Below are 19,424 nucleotides of genomic sequence, written 5' to 3' on the forward strand. Positions count from 1 at the left end.
GTGTTCCTGAATATTGGACCCCTTTTTGGACCAAGGGAAGTAATTTTAGGTCTTTATGTAGATTGTTCTTATTCCTAGTATTGATACTATGTATCAAGCTATTGTTTGCAAATAGAGCTGTGTTACGTGCAACAACTTTCATTAAGGAATAAATATACTGAGAAGCAGTGATTAGAATACAAAGTTCCTTGAACAGGTTTCTACATGATATTCTTAAATTTACACCACAAATAATTCTTATCACACACTTTTGCGTCCTAAAAACTTTTGCTTGGTTTGATGAGTTCGCCCAGAATATTATCCCATATGACATAACAGAATGAAAGTATGCAAGTTTTTTTACATTTCTATCTCCTACATCTGACATCATTCTCACTGCAAATACAGACTTGTTTAGGCACTTCAGCAATTCTGTGGTATGCCCTTTGCAACTGAATTTATTATCGAGTTGTAATCCCAGAAATTTAACACTGTCAACATTTTCGATCTGCATGTCTTCATATGTTATACACATGCTGGAAGGAAATCTCTTACAGGTTCTGATCTGCATATAGTGCGTCTTCTCAAAGATTAATGACAGTGAATTAGCTTTAAACCACTTATTAATGTCAGTGAAAATTTGATTAGCAGCTATTTCTAAATCTATACTTGACTTGCTACTTATTGCAATATTTGTATCATCTGCAAACACAAGAAACTTAGCATCTGGTAATGTAACTGATGAGAGGCCATTAATGTACTGCAAGAAACAGCAGTGGACCCAAGATGGAATCTTTAGAAACACCACATGTAATTAATTCTCAATCAGATGATGACCAACTGCTTACTGCACAGGTATTTCGCAGCGACACCCTTTCTATTGCGTGTTAGAGAGATAAGACTCAAACCATTTCGCAGCATTGCCGGTGACACCAAATATTCTAATTTACTTAAGAGAATGCTGTGGTTCACACAGTCAAAAGCTTTTGACAGGTCACAGAAAATGCCAGAAGCCTCTCATTTATTATCTAATGAATTAAGTACATTCTCACTGTAAGTGTAGATAACTTTCCCTATATTAGAATCCTTAAGAAATCCAAACTGGGACTTGGGCAATATATTATTTGGAGTCAGATGCTTAAGGAAACACTTGAACATAACCTTTTCAAATATTTTTGAGAAAGCTGGCAAAAGTGAAATTGGTCAATAGTTTGAAGGTATCTCTTTATCCCATTCTTGTAAAGAGGCTTAACTTCAGCATATTTTTGCCAGTCTGGAAATGTTCTGCTGATAATGCATTGATTACATGAATAACTTAAGATAGAACTCAACTCACATGAGCACTCTTTAACTTCGTTGATATGTTATCAACTAGAATACTTAGATTTTAAGGATTTTATCATGGATGCTACTTCTTTGGGAGGTGTGAGTGTTATTTCCATTTTACTGACTTTATTTTTAAAGATTGGTCTGAGATACTCCATTGCACTGTTCACCGAACCTGATAACCCCAAGCTGTCAGCAACAGAAATGAAGTACTTGTTTAAGAGGTTTACAACTCTACATGCACTTGTTACCAAAGTCTTATTTATTTTTAGAGCTATCTGTTCCTCTTCCTTTTTGGCCCCACCTGTCTCTGTCTTCACTATATCCCATACAGTTTTTATTTTGTTGCCTGATGTAATTATCTTTTCGTCATAATAAAGCTGCTTCGATTTCTGGATTACTTGCTTCAATATTTTGCTGTATTCTTTGTAATGCATTACAATTCTAACATGAGAGTTGTTCCTAGATAGTAATACAGTCTCCCTTTTGTCCCACATGATATCTTTATTCCTTGTGTAATACACAGTTTATTTTTTGACTTCTGTGTGATGTAAGCTACCTTTAGGGGAAATCAGTTTTCAAAAGTGAGGTAACTTTATTAATGAATGCTTTGTATTTTCCATTTCAGTCAGAAATATTGTAACCATCTATCCAGTTCATGTCTTTGAGCAATTTCCCGAATTTCTCAATTTTTGACTTATTTATTACCCTCCTGTATGCAGATTTAATAGATTTTTTTATCCTGACAAGTTTCAACATTTAACAGAAGATGCTGCATGTCATGATCAGATATCCCATTTACTATTGGTTGTGTGATACAACTTTTTTCCCTAGATCTGTCTACGAAGGTGTTATCAGTAGCAGTCTCAGAGCATTCACATATCCTAGAAGCAAAGTTCACAGTAGGAACTAAATTGAATGATAGTGTTACTGACTGCAATAACTGTTCACTGACAGAGCTTTTCAATAAATTCACATTAAAATCACCAGCAACCACTATTTCCTCTTTTTTTATTTTATTTTATTTTATTTTTTTTATTTTTTTTTCCATGAGATGGGACAGCAGAGCTTCCAGATTTTTTTTATGAAGAGGTTAAAATTTCCTGAAGGTGTTCTGTATATACCTACTATTATAAAAGACTTATTATGAAATACTACTTCAATTGCACGAGCTTCTGAATGCTTCTCTGAGCTAAATTTATTAATATCAATATTCTTGAAATGAAAACATTTTCTTACAAATGTGGCATCTCCTCCTTTCTCCATATTTTCTCTACAGAATTAAGAAGCTAACTTGAATCCTGTAACATTTAACATATCTATACAAGTGGTCACATGTTCAGAGAGGCAGATTATATCAACTGGTTTGCTCAACTCTAATTCTTCAACACAAATAAGTAACTCATTAAGTGTATCTCTTGGTCCTTGGATATTCTGATGCAATAACAATAATTGATTTTGTACACTGGCTGAATTATAACTGGATGAACCTAATTTTCCTGCCAGTTTTTGAGTATCTCTAGTTTCAATCAGAGGCTGCCTGCATGGATTCTGTACATTAAAATTTGTTTTCTGGCTGCCTGTTTTATCAATGTGAATGTTTTCAGCCTGTCTCTGCACATGTTTTGTTTCTGTCCTCCCTATCCTAAAAAACTGCTGATCTGTCACTTTTAATCACTTATAACTAGTGGCAGTGCCCCCCCCCCCCCCTCCCCAAGATATTTGCTATTAGCCCAGACAGTTTTCCCTTCCCTTTCCTGTTGAGGTGGAGGCCTAGTATAATTCCACTTGCTGATAGAGTCAACAGGAACCACACTGATATGAGACCCCATATCTGATCCAAGCAGCCATTCCACCTCTAAATTAACTCTCCTAATAGAATAGTTTAAATGAGGTGGGTCATGGCGGCCTCAGAACAGACACAAGCCCAACACCAGTATGTCTCGTTGCTGAAGCTATCTTTACCAGGTCACTCTCAGTTGAATAATTAGGGTTCTTATCTATGCTGTGGCCTGCCCCACCCACTATTATCACGGTGTCTTCCTTTATGAAGTCTTTGTAAAGTGAACCTACATCCTCTATCGCCTGACCCAGACTTGCACTAGGTTTAAAAAAACTTGTAACCTGACCCTAGTTCATCCTGCAACAGTTGTGAACTACCTAACAGCAAAACTATCTTCTTCTTCACAGCTTTTCCTGGCTTCTTACTTTTCAAACACTTTTTGAAAGTTTGTTTTGTCCTGTCCTACTCCTACATCTATTTGTGGCTCATAGTTTCCAATTGTGACAACAGATCAAACCTTTTTTCCACATTCACAACCACACTGTCTGAGAACATCCTATTCCTCTTTCTTCTATAACCTGTTGTCACTTCCCACCTCTCTTTTCCCTTCTCCACCCTTAACCTTTCCAGCTCTTGTTTTGCTTTATCTAGTTCCATCTGAAGGGCAACAATCTTCCCCTCCTGTTCCACTCTCTTCTTGTGTCTACAGCAAAACCTACACAACCAAGATTGGCGATTGAAAGATGCAGTCACCATCGCCAAATTGCTCTTCAACAGTGGGAAGCAAGAAGATGCTTAAACCATCAGAAACATCAATGTAGGCACTGGCACTTGCACTGGCACTGGCACTACACACGCTGGCAGATGACGTTCACCGGGCATTCGCCATACCCACACCCTGCCATCGGATCACCTCATCGTGTACCATGATTAGTCACTGCACACAACGTTTTTCCACTGTTCAATCGTCCAATGTTTATGCTCCTTACACTGAGCGAGGCATCGTTTGGCATTTACCGGTGTGATGTGTGGCTCATGAGCAGCCACTCAACCATGAAATCCAAGTTGTCTCACCTCCCGCCTCACTGTCATAGTACTTGCAGTGGATCCTGATGCAGTTTGGAATTCCTGTGTGATAGTCTGCCTATTACACATTCCGACCCTCTTCAACTGTCAGCGGTCTCTGTCAGTCAACAGACGAGGTCAGGCTGTACGTTTTTGTGCTGTACGTGTCCCTTCACATTTCCACTTGACTATCACATCAGAAACAGTGGACCTAGGTATGTTTAGGAGGGTGGAAATCTTGTGTACAAACGTATGACACAAGTGACACCCAATCACCTGACCACATTTGAAGTCCATGAGTTCTGCAGAGTGCCCAGTTCTGCTCTCTCACAATGTCTGATGACTACTGAGGTTGCTGATGTGCCGTACATGGCAGAAAGGTGGCAGCACAATGCACGTAGTATGAAAAATGTATGTATTTGGGGGTGTTCGGATACTTTTGATCACATAGTGTACTTCAGGTAAGTGCTAAGCAGGTATTTTGCTTAAAGTCTCTGCCAGTCTTTCTTCCTCTTTGTCCTTAGTTAATATTTATAGTGAGCAAACATGTTATGTCTAAGTTGTTAGATTGCTGAGCAGCATGACCTGTAATGTACACATCTACCACAACAGTCACAAGTAAATATGAAGGAACCTGCTAAAGATTTAGCAACTCTCTTGATCTGAGAGAAATTGTTTCAAGAGTTTATTTATAAGCTAGTATCATACACAGATAATTGACTCCATTTCCTAACATCTGTTGTGGAGCTTTAAAATATGCATACTTGATTGATCTCACAGCTGATCTACAGCAAAAAAATGCTATTCACTGTGAAACAGATCTTTTTGTGTTGGTGCTGTTACTGTTGGGCATTGTGCTCTGGTAGATTCACAAAGTGCATACAAAAATAATTTTATATGTTTATTTCATTCATCAGTGCATCGCCAGGGCAACTGGCCATTACCCATCCAGCTTAAAAAGTGCTGTGGAAAGATTTGGAATAAAATTTTCTGGCCGCCAGCATTCTGGTATAGGTATGATACTTAATAATATGTTTTATTTAATAATTTGGTTGTTTTGAAAGTACAATAGTACTTACAGGTTAATTCTAACAGTGTTGTAAAAACAGAAGTGGGAACTATTAATAATGCTAGTTATTAAGAATGGGTTTTACTTTATTGTGTGACTTAAGCTGTATTTTTGCACAGTCCCACCATGATAACTTCGACAAAATAACAGTATTACTTAGTTTTTTCTTTATGTTGCTCACTTAAGATCCAGATTTTTGTGTTATCTGATTTATCTTGTCTCTGGTTAGCCTTAAAATTATTCTTTTTGGAGTCCTTATTACACCTCTGTTTTCAGCTATTACGCAATACTTTCATTTTATAATGTGTAGTGTGGCCTTTTTCTTGGTTACTATTCTTGTTAAGAAGCTATAATTTGTAACAGTGTCATTTATTTTACAGATGACTGCTACAACATGGTTTCAATTATGAAACTCCTGGCAGAGAAAGGATATGTTTTCAATTAGCTCCAGTACATAAACTGTGATGTGGCAGGAACAGAAGTGTTTTCTTTTGCCATGAGTATGGTGCCAAATAATGAACTGAGGATTATACACACGGAATTGGCAAAATAATTAAGTTGAAGAGGTACAGTATATTTTGTTTTTAATGCAGATTATATAGTGTTATAATGAATGTAGTTAAGCAGCTTGCAACATGAAACTTGCACCATTATGAACAGAAATATCTCAGAACGAGCTTATTTATGTGTCTGGATGATGACATGGAGTTTGTTTAACCAGAGATGAAATGCTCAATGTTTTATGGGTCATTGGGAATCCTCATGCTGCAGATGTGCCTTCAACATAGATAATTAGTGAACTTATGGACAGACTGACCCAGTAATTGGTTATGAAACTTTAACTACTTCTCCTCCATTTAAGTGCATCTCTGAGAGCCATAGTCCTCCTGTCATTGGAAGGTGTCTGCTATGATCTTTGTGCATAAACTGGAGCACCAGCATGTTAAAACTACATTCATTTCACACATCTTGTCATGAACAGGATGAGAGTGAAAAGGGAAAAATCTGAGGGGACAAGATCAGGTAAATAAGGTGGGTGTGGAATGACTTCCCAACCCAATTCCTATACAGTTTTTTTTTGTCAGTCAAAGAGAATGTGGGTGGACATTATCATGGAGTAGCATCACTTCACACAGTCTTCCTGGTTGTTGTTCTTGGACTGTATTTGCAAGAGGTCTCAGTTGTTGATAATAAGTGTCAGCAGTGATTGTTACATGTCAGGGAAGAAATTAGTAGTGCACCTCACTGTCGCTGTTCCACCAGATGTGTTACATTATCTTTCGTGGATCCATGCAGATCTTTGTACAGGGAGTTCCTGCTGCGTTTGGGTTCAACCATTTCTTTCTTTTCCTTGATGTTAGCATAGAGAGATAATTTTTTGTCACCAATAAAGATACAGCAAAGGAATGGTCAGTGAGACATTTGATGATGAGCAAGCAAAGCCACCCCAGTAATTTTTGAGATTTTGGCATGGAGCACGTGGTACACGGGTACCAGATTTTTTAACCTTCCCCACTGCATGTAAATGTTGCATTATTGTGGAATGATAACAGTTCATTGCATTTGCCAGTTCTTGTGTACACCTTTGTGGATGATTGTGGATTAATGCATTTAAATAATCTCCATCAAACCCCGAAGGTCTTCCTGAACATGGAGAGTCACTAATGTGTAAACGATCCTCCTTAAAATGTGAAAACCATTTTCATGCCATGCTCTGTCCAGAGGCGCTATCTTTATACACAGCGTAAATGTTTTTGGTTGCCTCTGCTGCTGTCACTCCTCTACTGAACTCAAACAGAAGAATATATCAGAAATGTTCAGATTTCTCCCCTCGGTAGTCCATGTCTTAGCTTCCACAGCTTCACTCACTATCTGCCAATGACAAACTGACAATGTGTAAACTCAAATAGCAACAGTGAACTAAAAATAAAAAGTGTCAATTGATAAATAATCCCATAGCAACCAAGGTACCAATATACAAAACAAAAACACTATGAAATTACACACAAGCATAATAAATACATGCATATTTATCTATCTAAATTGGTGTATGAAAATTTGAAACAATTATTTGACTATGAAACTTACTAACAGATTAAAACTGTGTGCCCGACCGAGACTTGAACTCGGGACCTTTGCCTTTCGCGGGCAAGTGCTCTACCATCTGAGCTACCGAAGCACGACTCACGCCCGGTACTCACAGCTTTACTTCTGCCAGTATCTCGTCTCCGACCTTCCAAACTTTACAGAAGCTCTCCTGCGAATCTTGCAGAACTAGCACTCCTGAAAGAAAGGATACTGCGGAGACATGGCTTAACCACAGCCTGGGGGATGTTTCCAGAATGAGATTTTCACTCTGCAGTGGAGTGTGCGCTGATATGAAACTTCCTGGCAGATTAAAACTGTGTGCCCGACCGAGACTCAGACTCGGGAACTTCCTGGCAGATTAAAACTGTGTGCCCGATCGAGATTCGAACTCGGGACCTTTGCCTTTCGCGGGCAAGTGCAGAAGTAAAGCAGTGAGTACCGGGCGTGAGTCGTGCTTCGGTAGCTCAGATGGTAGAGCACTTGCCCACGAAAGGCAAAGTTTCTGAGTCTCGGTCGGGCACACAGTTTTAATCTGCCAGGAAGTTTCATATCAGCGCACACTCCACTGCAGAGTGAAAATCTCATTCTGGAAACATCCCCCAGGCTGTGGCTAAGCCATGTCTCCGCAGTATCCTTTCTTTCAGGAGTGCTAGTTCTGCAAGGTTCGCAGGAGAGCTTCTGTAAAGTTTGGAAGGTAGGAGACGAGATACTGGCAGAAGTAAAGCTGTGAGTAGCGGGCATGAGTCGTGCTTCGGTAGCTCAGATGGTAGAGCACTTGCCCGCGAAAGGCAAAGGTCCCGAGTTCGAGTCTTGGTCGGGCGCACAGTTTTAATCTGCCAGGAAGTTTCATCTCAGCGCACACTCTGCTGTAGAGTGAAAATCTCATTCTGGGACTTATTTGACTAGTTTGCTGAATCAGCCATGTCCACTGAAGCAGTATTTGTTAGGAAATAATTTTATTTATGACATTAATGAGATAGTGAATTTTTTTTATTTGGTAATGGTTCTGAACCAAAGTATTTTCAAAGTTGAAGTACATTATCTCCCAAAGGTACGATGGCCTGAATTAGTAAGGTATCTTAAGTTGCAGGATATCAAAATGTGTCTGTTGGGTTTCAAAGTGAGTTATAAATTGTGGTGTCCCACATTGGTAGGAGTTTAGAATGTTTTCATTTTGGATCTCTGGGGGAATCTAAATTTGGTATAATGCACGTAAATTGATACCACACTAAAGCTGCATGCAAATATTAACAATTGTGAGAGAAAAATAGGAATTTGGATGGTCAACAGCTGATTATTTGGAACTAAAAATTACTAAATGGAAAGAAAGAGACAGGAATACAGGGGGCGGGAGGTGTGAAAACACTCATGTCTACCAGTTCAATAAACACAAAATGTTACAGGCAATAACAAAAATTAAGAACTGCAACATTGATTTTGTTGTTCTGTGACCTTGATATTTCTCTTGACCTCAAGTTGTAGATAACTTACCCGCCCTGTTGCTACATTTCTTTACTTTTTTTCTTTAGTTGCCTCTTGGAGAAAGACGCTCAGTATCAGTTTTTTGTGTTATTATTCAATCAAAACCCATACATTGACTCAGTGAGCTATTTCTATGTCGCCGATATGGAAAAAATGTCTGACTAATTTAAATGTCCTCATGGCCAGTTCAGCTTGTATTTCCATATGTATCTAAACATCTTAAATCATAAATATACTGTAAAAAGTTTTTGCAATCTAAAATATCTGTCAGGCCTACAGCATTTATTTGGAGACTGTAGTAATACTGCAATATATTTATTTCGTGACTTGAGGGGTTCATATGTTTTGTAAAATATTTCTGTGACATTTTGGTGCCCATTCCCCCTCATGTTCAGTGAAGTATTATACTCTTTGGCTTAGTATGTTTTATATCATGAAAAATTGTTCCATCTGAAGGAAAAGTTTTGAAGTTAACAATCAAGACAATTAAGACTTGCCACATTAGTAATTTAATATCATATTGCAAGCCACTTGAACTTGGGTATTTAGCAGAAAGTATATTACTCTGAGTGTAATGGTTTCATAATCAAATGCTTTTTGAGTATGAAATTTGGGGAATGAAATATTCTTTTCCATGCTTATATACACTGCTTGAAAAAGTAGTGAAGCACCCTGAAGACATGCTCAGAAGTCATTGTAACTTTGTACATGTACACACTATTTGTGGCTATGTAAATGATTAAGAGTTGCAATTCTCTGTAATAGGTGGAGCAGTTATAAGAGTCCATTAGCATTGTTAATGTTTAGTGTTGTTACAAGGCCTGGTATGATATATAAGGGGAGTGATGAACTGCATCAGATGAGTGATCACTGTGAAGGAAATGGAGATGCCGTGTACTTATATGAGACAGCATTATCAGCACCTGACAGTGTTGGAAAGGGGCCTCATTAGGATTAATTGTGAAATATTAATGTTTTGGGGCATTCAAATGGGACCTGGCCCAGCATGAGAAAATGGTCAGGCATACTCGTCATCAAAATTCACATACACCACTTCTGATCATCAGAAGGGAGGATCACGATGTTGTGCACAAAGCTAGAGTTGTGCTTTACTAAAACTAAGGGTCGGTCGTAAATGGTAGTATTGGTAGGGCAAGAAACATAAATGAATGTATGAGAGAGAAGTTGGGAGCCGATGACTTCTCTTTGTTTTTTGTTTGTTTGTTTTACACATAATTAGAACTGAACATCATTCAGTGTTAGCTCATTGTGTATTTTATATCCTTAATAATATAAATTGATTTTATAAATCATAAAAATTAGTTGATTACATAACTTCTGCACTTTTATATAACCAAAGCAATTACTTTTGATTCAAGTACACACAAATATAAAAAAGTCTGTATAATAATTATTGTTATTTTGTAATCAGTGGAACCTTCTTCATCATGATCAAAGGCAATCTGCATTGCATTTTTTCTACTTTTGCTATATCGTCACTCTGCTTTGCATTACAAATCAACAATTTTCTAATATACCCTAAATTAAACATTGACAATTTAATTTTTGCTGTGAAGACTGTTTAATTTTAAATGACAGACAGGAGGACTACAATGTAGAACAAAAACGTTCTGTAGGTTATGTGGCCCATTATATATAGCCACTCAGTTTCTAGGTGGTTCACCTCTTCTGGTTTCTAGGAGAATCTAGTAAGACACTAATCACATATGAAGTCATGCGGGGAAAAAGATGAATGTCGCTTTTTACCATTATAGAGAAAAACAATTTTTTAAGCTTTGAAAATTTTTTTGTGAACATTTACTTATTTATTCAAATTCAGTTGTGGTTAACATGAAGTATGGATATTAGGCATAGTATTGACTAGTCTGTTACTAGCACTGTGTCATAATAACAGTGAACACTTTTTCAAAATTGATGATCATTTAGAAGCAGAAAAAATGATGGGTGTTCATTTTTGTTGACATATTTCATATTCATTGTGCTAATTATTTTATGTTAATGAGGTTTCTACCTTAAGGAAGTAATAGACTACTCAAATTTAAGTTTCTAAGAATATAAAACAATGAAACCTGTTTACACTTTTAACACTTTTTTTTTTCATTGAGGTAGATTCTTATAACAGTTTTTCGATGTCTCACTGGAGACAAGACTTGAAATTTTCTGAAAAAGAAAGTGTATAAAATATCTTTAGAATAGAAGAATTAAGTTTATAGAAATATGCCAGTACATATTTGAGAATAGTTCAATAGTTACTTGAAGATCTTTCCATTTCAACAGTGGAACTGGTATGAAGTCTGAGTAGGCTGGGCCAGGTAACATGAATTCTCCATCAGCTAGTTTATCTTCTGTTGTCTTCTTCTTCATGGTCATTACTGTAATTTCCCATGGTCCATTGTAGCTTCCTGACCTCGGAGAAAGAAGACGCGGCAGCTGCACTTCAGTTTTAACTTCTTTCAATGGTCTAGAAGGTGTAGATAATTTTGGCTTGTACAAATTTCGAAGAGAAAAGCATTTTGTCCACTCTTTGAAAAGATTTTGGTTGCATTCAATTACTTTGAATGGGTTAGGCTTCACTCTGCAATCTCTAATAATGGCATACCAATTTTGAGGAACTTCAATAATTTGTTTCTGTGTAATGAGCGCCATATTTTTGTCACACTCCAAATAAGAGTGCCCCCATTCAGAGAATGTTATTGTGATTTTATGTGAATGGTAACGTGTTGCTACAGCGTAATGAATGTAGCAGAAAACTGTAATTTTTATTCTGTCCACCGCAAGAGTAACAGAAAATGTGTAGCTGTTTCACTTTATGTGGAAGAATATTGAAGATACAGTGGTGAAGCATGGATACTACTTCATCCAATCGTTTCTTTGCAAAGGTTTGATCATAGCAGCAATACACAGAATCACCAGATGTCAGAACATGGATATTAAACAGATGTATTGCCAACTGTCATTTGTAGTACACAATATTGCTTGATATATTCACTACTAGTGTCTGACCTAGGATAACCTAATGGAATGTTATACTCATTGTTAAAAATGCATAACTAGCTATCATATGAAATGGGCACATTTGGATTAATTTCCATATTTATTTTGTGTAGTCTCCTTGCACTGAGTTCCTCTGGCAAATATATTTTGGATGTTTTTCTCAAGGAGTAATGAGTACGGCGACCTTTGAAGGACTGAATATATCCATTGACCTTTAACCATGTTTCATTACTTACAGAGTGGGGTCTGATATTGTTTTTACCTGTCCCATCAGGACGTTCCATACCATACGTGGCCGGCTGTTGTTGAATAGTTTGCAGACGTTGTGGGATTATACCATGAAGTGCTATGAAGGCATTGTAGAATACGTGTTCTTCATGTAATAATTCACCTCTTTTTACCCAAAAATTGTATGTGTACGAATGATTATGAAGATCAGACTCGGCTTGATTTTTATGACTCCATCTTTGTTTGATGAAATGGGCTTTTATTAGCCCAGATAAATGTAAACTCTGAGCATTCCTACCAGATAATCCATTAAAATGCTTTATAATAGTCTACCTTTCACTTTCAGTAATTCTCTCAAAACATTCACAGTTTTTTCCAGTTTCATGCATGTTGTTTCTTATTTTCTTAGTAGCATCCGATACTCGTCCATACTCCTGCCTTTTCTTTGTATTAAGTTTCCACATTGGAGCAGCATTTTTATTTGGATCCATTGTAGAAATCGAAATAATAACACCTTTGCACTAACAAAATAGCACATCATGTCACTATGAGTCTTTCAAGACTTTCAAGAATACTAAACTTAATCGGTGTGGCTCTTGAACCTATTGTCATTTTAAACAGTTAAAGTAATAATTCATCTAAACAACAATGGAAATACTTTAAACTGATATCCAGCACTACTAACATTGAAATACAAACATGAACCCGGTTTTAATATTATTCAAACAGATGCAAAACATTCATGTTTACTTTGTAAAACTCCATGACAATCATAATTTTTCCCTCGTCTTATGATTCTAAATTTGTTTATAACTGCTAATACTCATTACTTTTTGAGAAAACAAATATACCAGCAGACAATATGGACTTCAATGTGTCTAACAGAAGCATAAACAAAATTTTGATATAAAGTAAGATTCATCGTTTCTTCCCCCATGTCTTCATATGCAAACAAAGTGATAGATATGAGGTAACACCCGATAAGTATGCAAAATGCCTAATGTAAAGGTAACATGGTTATGATCTTAATTGATCAGGGCTACTACAAAAACTAGCGTAGTCTATACTAACTTCTGATAGTCTTCGGTAGCCTACAGTAGTTTTAAAACTCTACATCAAGTACATTACAATACCTTCACATCTGCGTTACCATCCGAGAACAAGTAATGGAGTAATATGCGATCTGAGGCTTTCCCAGCATATATGATGCTTCCAAGGCTCTCAGGTGTACTGCCGGACAGAATCGTCAAAGGTCCACCATATTCCGGCGAACAACCGTTCCGCCATCATCAGATGGTATTATGGAATGAAGGGTCTGTAGCGCGCTCCCAGTATGTATACCTGTGGGTCCAGAGTTCTGGCCTCGCAGGATTTGTGCCGTGCTCATTGGTGGGGGAGAGCCTCAGTTGCCTGTCAGCCACTGCCCACATCGCATCGTGCATGTGGATGTTATGATTTTCTTTGTTTGCGCTAGGTACTGGCTCCCATGCCTTGCTTAGTTTTCCAACAGGTATGTATACTGGGAGCACACTGCAGGCGTCCTCACGTGTTCCCTCTCATGCAACAGTATTGTTGTGCCATTTTTCAGCAGGACAGTGCTCTCAAACATGGCAAATTCAGGGTGATTATAACTAAAGTTAAACTTTCAAAACATTGTAGAAATAACACCACTGGTCAGAATGACATCAAATTGCAACGGAATATTATCGGAGAAGGGGGAAAACGTATGGCAGAAGAAAAAAGTAGTATGAAAATTGATCAATAGATGGCGCTGTATGTGTCAGAATACGTAAATGAAAACACTTGTCATGCGCACGACCCATTGAAGTTGGTATAAACACGCCGGGTACACGGCTTTTCCTCCTTTCACGTCTGCGACGTTCGCCATGATTGTCTCAATGCAGGAAGACGCTCTGCTTGTAAAGCTGTATTACAAGAACGATGACTGTGCACACATCACTCTGCAGAAGTTCCGGACACTGAAGGGTTTGAAAAAAGGTGTTGGTCCGATGAGTGCCGTGGGTCTGGAGAAAAGATGGGTTCTTTTGGTGTGCAACCTGGTAGAGGGAGGAAACGAATTGATTTTATGTCAGTGTAAGCAGTGGTCACAGCAATGCAAGAGGAGATGAGTGGTGGTGTGCAAACGTGTCATGCACGGAGAATTGCCCGAACATTGGACATACCCATGAGCACGGTGCATAAAATCCTACGGAACATCCTGCTTTGGTGTACATTCATAATTACCCATGTGCATGAGTTGCTTCCTGTTGATCTGCCAATGAGAGAGACCTTTGCTTTAGACTTTCTTGCTTGCATGGAAGTGGACAGTGATTGGCCGCAGAAGATTTTGTGGACAGACAAAGCCCACTTTCATCTGACAGGATATGGCAGTACACAGAATTGCCAAATATGTACAATGGAAAATCCACACGCAAATCAACCAGTACCACTTCATCCTGAAAAGCTCACTGTGTGGTGCAGGTTTAAGGCAATGTTTATCGTAGGACCACATTTTTTCGAAGAGACAGGTGCTTCCGGTCCTGTTACCTGTATTGTCACCGGTAAGCCCTATGACTGTCTTTTGCGCAACCACACCATTCCAGCTCTCCAAATGTGTGGATGGGATCATTTTTATGCAAGATGGCGCACCTCCACATATTGCAAATCCGGTTAAGCAGTTGCTGAAGCGCCATTCCGGAAATCCTAGAATTATCAGCTGCCATTTCCCTACAGCCTGGCCATCCCGATCACCTGATCTTAATCCATGTTACTCCTGGCTGTAGGGCTATCAGAAAGATGTTGTGTTCAGTGTTCCGATTGCAAACTTAGCGGCATTGAAGGCATGCATTGCACAACACATTCTGAACATGAGCCCGGAAACACTTCGATTAGTTGTGGAACATTTCTCAACTTCAACTTGTTGCAGAAAACGGTGGACACCATGTTGAACGTGTTTTGCGCCAGTTGCAAGGAAATTAACAATCGGGTTTGATTTTGATTGATGCTTTTTTATGCGGTTTTTGGCCTCAGGACAATTAAAAAACTGATTTTTCCCATCACACTGAGTTGTACAGGTTGTTTAATGTCGAATGTACACCTTAGGCATTGTTGTATGGTTCATTTGTCATTTTTGGTTGACCACTATTAAAGTATAATGTTTACAGCGCCATCTATTGCCACATTTTATAACTATTTATTTTTTTTCTGCCACATGTTTTCCCCCTTCTCCAGTAATATCCCTTCTCAACTTAATGAGTGCATGCATCCAGGCCAGAGCAAGAGCAAAGTAGTTTGGACAAATGGGTTTACACTGCCAAGTTTTTTGCAAGTTTGACTTGTTTTTATAACCACTGTAATAACATCTCATATCTTCCCTACCTGAGAAGTTTCATTTCATTTCCTCCTCTCATTCTGGTTGCTTCACTTTTTTCGTCATGCAGTGTAATTTTGAGCATATTAAGCATTGCATTGTAATGTATGCACATACATGTTGCTGCAAATAGTCTAACAAGGTTCCTCTTTACAGGTTTATTACTACCTAAAATTATGAAGAAATATGTATATACCTTCACGACAAAGGATAGTGTGTTTTATGTTGATGTATACCAGTATTGTGTAGGTTTTAAGAGAAAAATTAACTGCCACACCACATCTGTGTAAGGATTGACTAATTTTGGACATCATGTGATGCATGTTTGTGTTGAGATGGTCAGAAATATCTGCAGTCAGATCTGATTTCTGAAATGTTTTCCTATTATATTTTTTCTCTATTTTTGATACAGCCAAAGTTTCATATAGTATGTTGAATGTATTAATTGACTTTATGTATATGTTTTCTGATTTTGCTAGTTTATGTCATATTTTTTATGACTGAAGTCACTGAAAAGTTACAGTGAAGTGTGAAAAATGAAGGAGATAAGTTGGTTATTTTATTATGTATGTGAACTTGAGTATATTACTTTATATGACTTTTTTATCTGGGTGGCCTAATTCACCTGCTGTGCTATTATTTTGGTGCTGTAGATATTGAAATCATATAGGAAATGAGTATGACAGCATTAATGTTCACCAGTATTATATTATGCAGAGGTTGATGTCATATAGAGATTGAATATAAAACTGAAAAATACATGTGAATTGATTTGTATCTGTACTGCCGATATGAATTTATTTTAACTATTCTTGTAACAGTCCATCAGTACAGTCCAAAAAGAATAATCATTTTGTGTCATACGTGTAATTATAATGGTAGAGTGTTTTCCGTATTTATCTGTTGGACTTATCCTTTTATTGCAGGGAATATTTTTGTTGTGCGTACTGAAAGTGATATTTGTTTGTACATGTTACTTAAATACATTAAGAATTGGTTAGTCAGTATATGTATTATAGCACATCCAGAAGACTGTGTTTCTTAGAAGTTCCAATTGACATTTATTGAAGGAGAACACATGTCCACACCACATGAAGTTCTGATGTTGTACTTTGTTATGGCAATGCAATTTATACTATCTGTAAACTTTTTGTGTTGGTTTGACTGTTCCATCGGTTCTTGGTAGAATATTTCACACACACCAGTGTCGTGTGTGTGTTTTCATCCATAATGCAAACTTTTTATTGAGCACCAACAGAGGGCGGACAAGCAAGCTCCACCTTCTTGGCACACTGCTGTCACAATGTGCACTTATTTTGCAAAACTGAAAGAATCTTTTTACCATATTTAGTAATTGTACTTATTGTTATAAATTACATGTCAGTACTCAAGAGCACTGCATTCACTAAGGAGTTGTTCTCATTGAGGCGATACAACATATGATATGACTTGTTCTAATAAAGGTCATGTGACATGTCAGTTCTCCCTGCAACACTTGTGTTGCCACATTAGCAATATGTCAAGCAACAAGACATGGCAGGTGGCAATAGCTTCATGTGTGATGTGTTGCTGCAAGTCTCATTGTGGACAGCTTCCAAATATGTCACATATTTACTCATAACTGAAAGAGGTATGACTCTCCCAGTGTTAAAAACGATTTTGATGCATTACACAATGGGAAATCCAAGGTGGGATAACAACAATATTATGAGAAGTATAGATTGCTACTCACCATAAAGTGGAGACGCTGAGAAACAAACAGGCACAAGAAGAAGACAGAGTGTGTGTGTGTGTGTGTGTGTGTGTGTGTGTGTGTGTGTGTGATTGTTTTGTCTGCTTCAAAAGAAGGCCTTTTGGCCAAAAGCTTACTTGTTTAGCAGTCTTTTTGTTGTGCCTGTCTGCAACTCAGCATCTCCACTGTATGGTGAGTATCCTTCTGATAATATTGTCATTTTTCCCAGTGCAATCCAGTTTAGTCATTTCTGCAACATTTTTTATGCACTCCACCAATGTGGGTTGCTTCGGCATTGTATCACGAGTCACATTGCATATCATATTGCCTCAGTGAGTACCTCCCTAATAGCTACTGCACACAGGTTTGTTTGGTCACTGACAATGGCAGTAGGGGTATAAAATACAAGCTGCATGACGTCTTGAGAGTTGGATTAATTCAGAACTATGGAACTGAACACTCTAAAGTTTCCGGGTAGGATTGTCCCCCTCCCTCTACCCAACCTGGAAAAATCTGTGATCTTGAATTTTTAGTGACTTTTTTGTTTTGTTCGTTTTTGCAGAAATGTGATGTAGTTTGTATTGTCAGCAACTGAATTTTGTTGCATGTAATAAAAAATATACACTCAGAACAGTTTTATGTGTTTTCATATTTTCTTTATGTACTGCACACTGGAGACAGTTTCTAGAGCACTAATATTTATTCAACAGAAAGCATGACGTGTTTGGTAAATGTATTATTTGTTTTTTCCCTGTAATGTTAACACTTTGGGGCCAGAACCCATAAAAGTATGAGTTATGTTAGCCTACCTGAAAGTATCCCCTCCCCATAATTCTAAAGGTAACTTCCTTGATATTCTCTTTCATTTCTTTATATGTTCTTGTGGTTCCTGCTTTTGAGTGATGCTCAATGGGGACTGTAAATATAGCATTGATCGTTAAATGATGTGGACAACTTGGAAAAGTGTGTATATTTCTTTCATTTTGTGGGTCGTTGGAGCAACATATTTCTGCCATGCTAAAATTGTGAAGTGTGACTTAGTTAGTAATAAAAATGCTCATGCTTTATCTCCTTGATTTAGAGGAAAGAGAATTTTCAGAAAATGACATCACAGAAGATGTGAACTATGATGAAAAAGAAATTTTGTAGAGTTCAGACAAAAAAATTTTGAAAATAGAATATCCTGTACAGTTTTCTTACATATTTCAACTGGAACAGCTGTACATTTGTAACTTTGAAGTAATTTTAATTGCAGTTACGTTTTTTAATAAAAGGGAATGAAACTGTGTTTTTCCACTGTCTTTTTGACTCTAGTAATTCATTTGGTCACAGAACTCTATTTACTACTTTTTTCAAATAGTCATGCTTCTGGAAAGCCTGCTTCAGATGTTTTAATTTGGCATGTAGATGTTCCAGTGAACAAATTCTTTTAACTCTGTTGACAAGACATTTAGTGACATTCCTATTTTTCTGTGGATTATGTTTGGAATTGTTATGTAAATGTCTGCAGAATCTGTGACTTTGTCAACCAGTTCAGCGAAATTAGAAAAGGTAACTGCAAAAACTGCTTTATGGGAATGATGGGAGAATCTATACTGTGATTCTTTCATGCAATAAAAAAAAATAAAAAAAAAACCTCACAAACCTTTAGAGATGAACAAATTTTGAGCCACAAAAGAAATCTCTTTGCATTACATCAAATGGACAAATGTAATGTACATACTACACTGAAGAGCCAAAGAAACTGGTACACCTGCCTAATATCATGTAGGACCCCTGCAAGCGTGCAGAAGTGCCACAACACGACGTGGCATTTGACACCATGTATCCTGCAGGGCTGTCCATAAATCCATAAGAGTATGAGGGGGTGGAGGTCTCTTCTGAACACCATGTTACAAGGCATCCCAGATATGCTCAGTAATGTTCATGTCTGGGGAGTTTGGTGGCCAGTGGAAGTGCTCAGACTCAGTAGAGTGTTCCTGGAGCCACTCTGTAGCAATTCTGAATGTGTGGGGCGTTGCACTGTCCTGCTGGAATTGCCCAAGTCCATCGGAATGAACAGTGGACATGAATGGATGCAGGTGAACAGACAGGATGCTTACATACATGTCACCTGTCAGAGTTGTATCATCAAGATGTAGCAGAGGTCCCATATCACTCCAACTGCACACGCCCCAAACCATTACAGAGCCTCCACCAGCTTGAACAGCTGACATGCAGGGTCCATGGATTCATGAGGTTGTCTTCATACCCGTACATGTCCATCACTCGATGCAATTTGAAACGA

At 37.8% G+C, this 19,424-nt stretch overlaps 1 protein-coding gene across 1 annotated transcript in view; it reads left to right on the top strand.

The window, feature by feature from the left end:
• LOC126184312 (ERI1 exoribonuclease 3-like) overlaps window positions 1–17,768 on the top strand; it is a 117,131-nt gene extending 99,363 nt beyond the window's left edge. Inside the window, exons 4-6 of the mRNA XM_049926688.1 lie at window positions 5,071–5,167; window positions 5,603–5,788; window positions 15,562–17,768. Coding sequence (XP_049782645.1) covers window positions 5,071–5,167; window positions 5,603–5,667 — 162 coding nt within the window. The 3' untranslated portion in view covers window positions 5,668–5,788; window positions 15,562–17,768. The remainder of the gene's footprint in view (window positions 1–5,070; window positions 5,168–5,602; window positions 5,789–15,561) is intronic.
• The last annotated feature ends 1,656 nt before the right edge of the window (window positions 17,769–19,424 follow it).

The sequence above is a fragment of the Schistocerca cancellata genome, chromosome 4 (genome assembly GCF_023864275.1).
Source record: "Schistocerca cancellata isolate TAMUIC-IGC-003103 chromosome 4, iqSchCanc2.1, whole genome shotgun sequence".
Classification (NCBI taxonomy): Eukaryota; Metazoa; Arthropoda; class Insecta; order Orthoptera; family Acrididae; genus Schistocerca; species Schistocerca cancellata.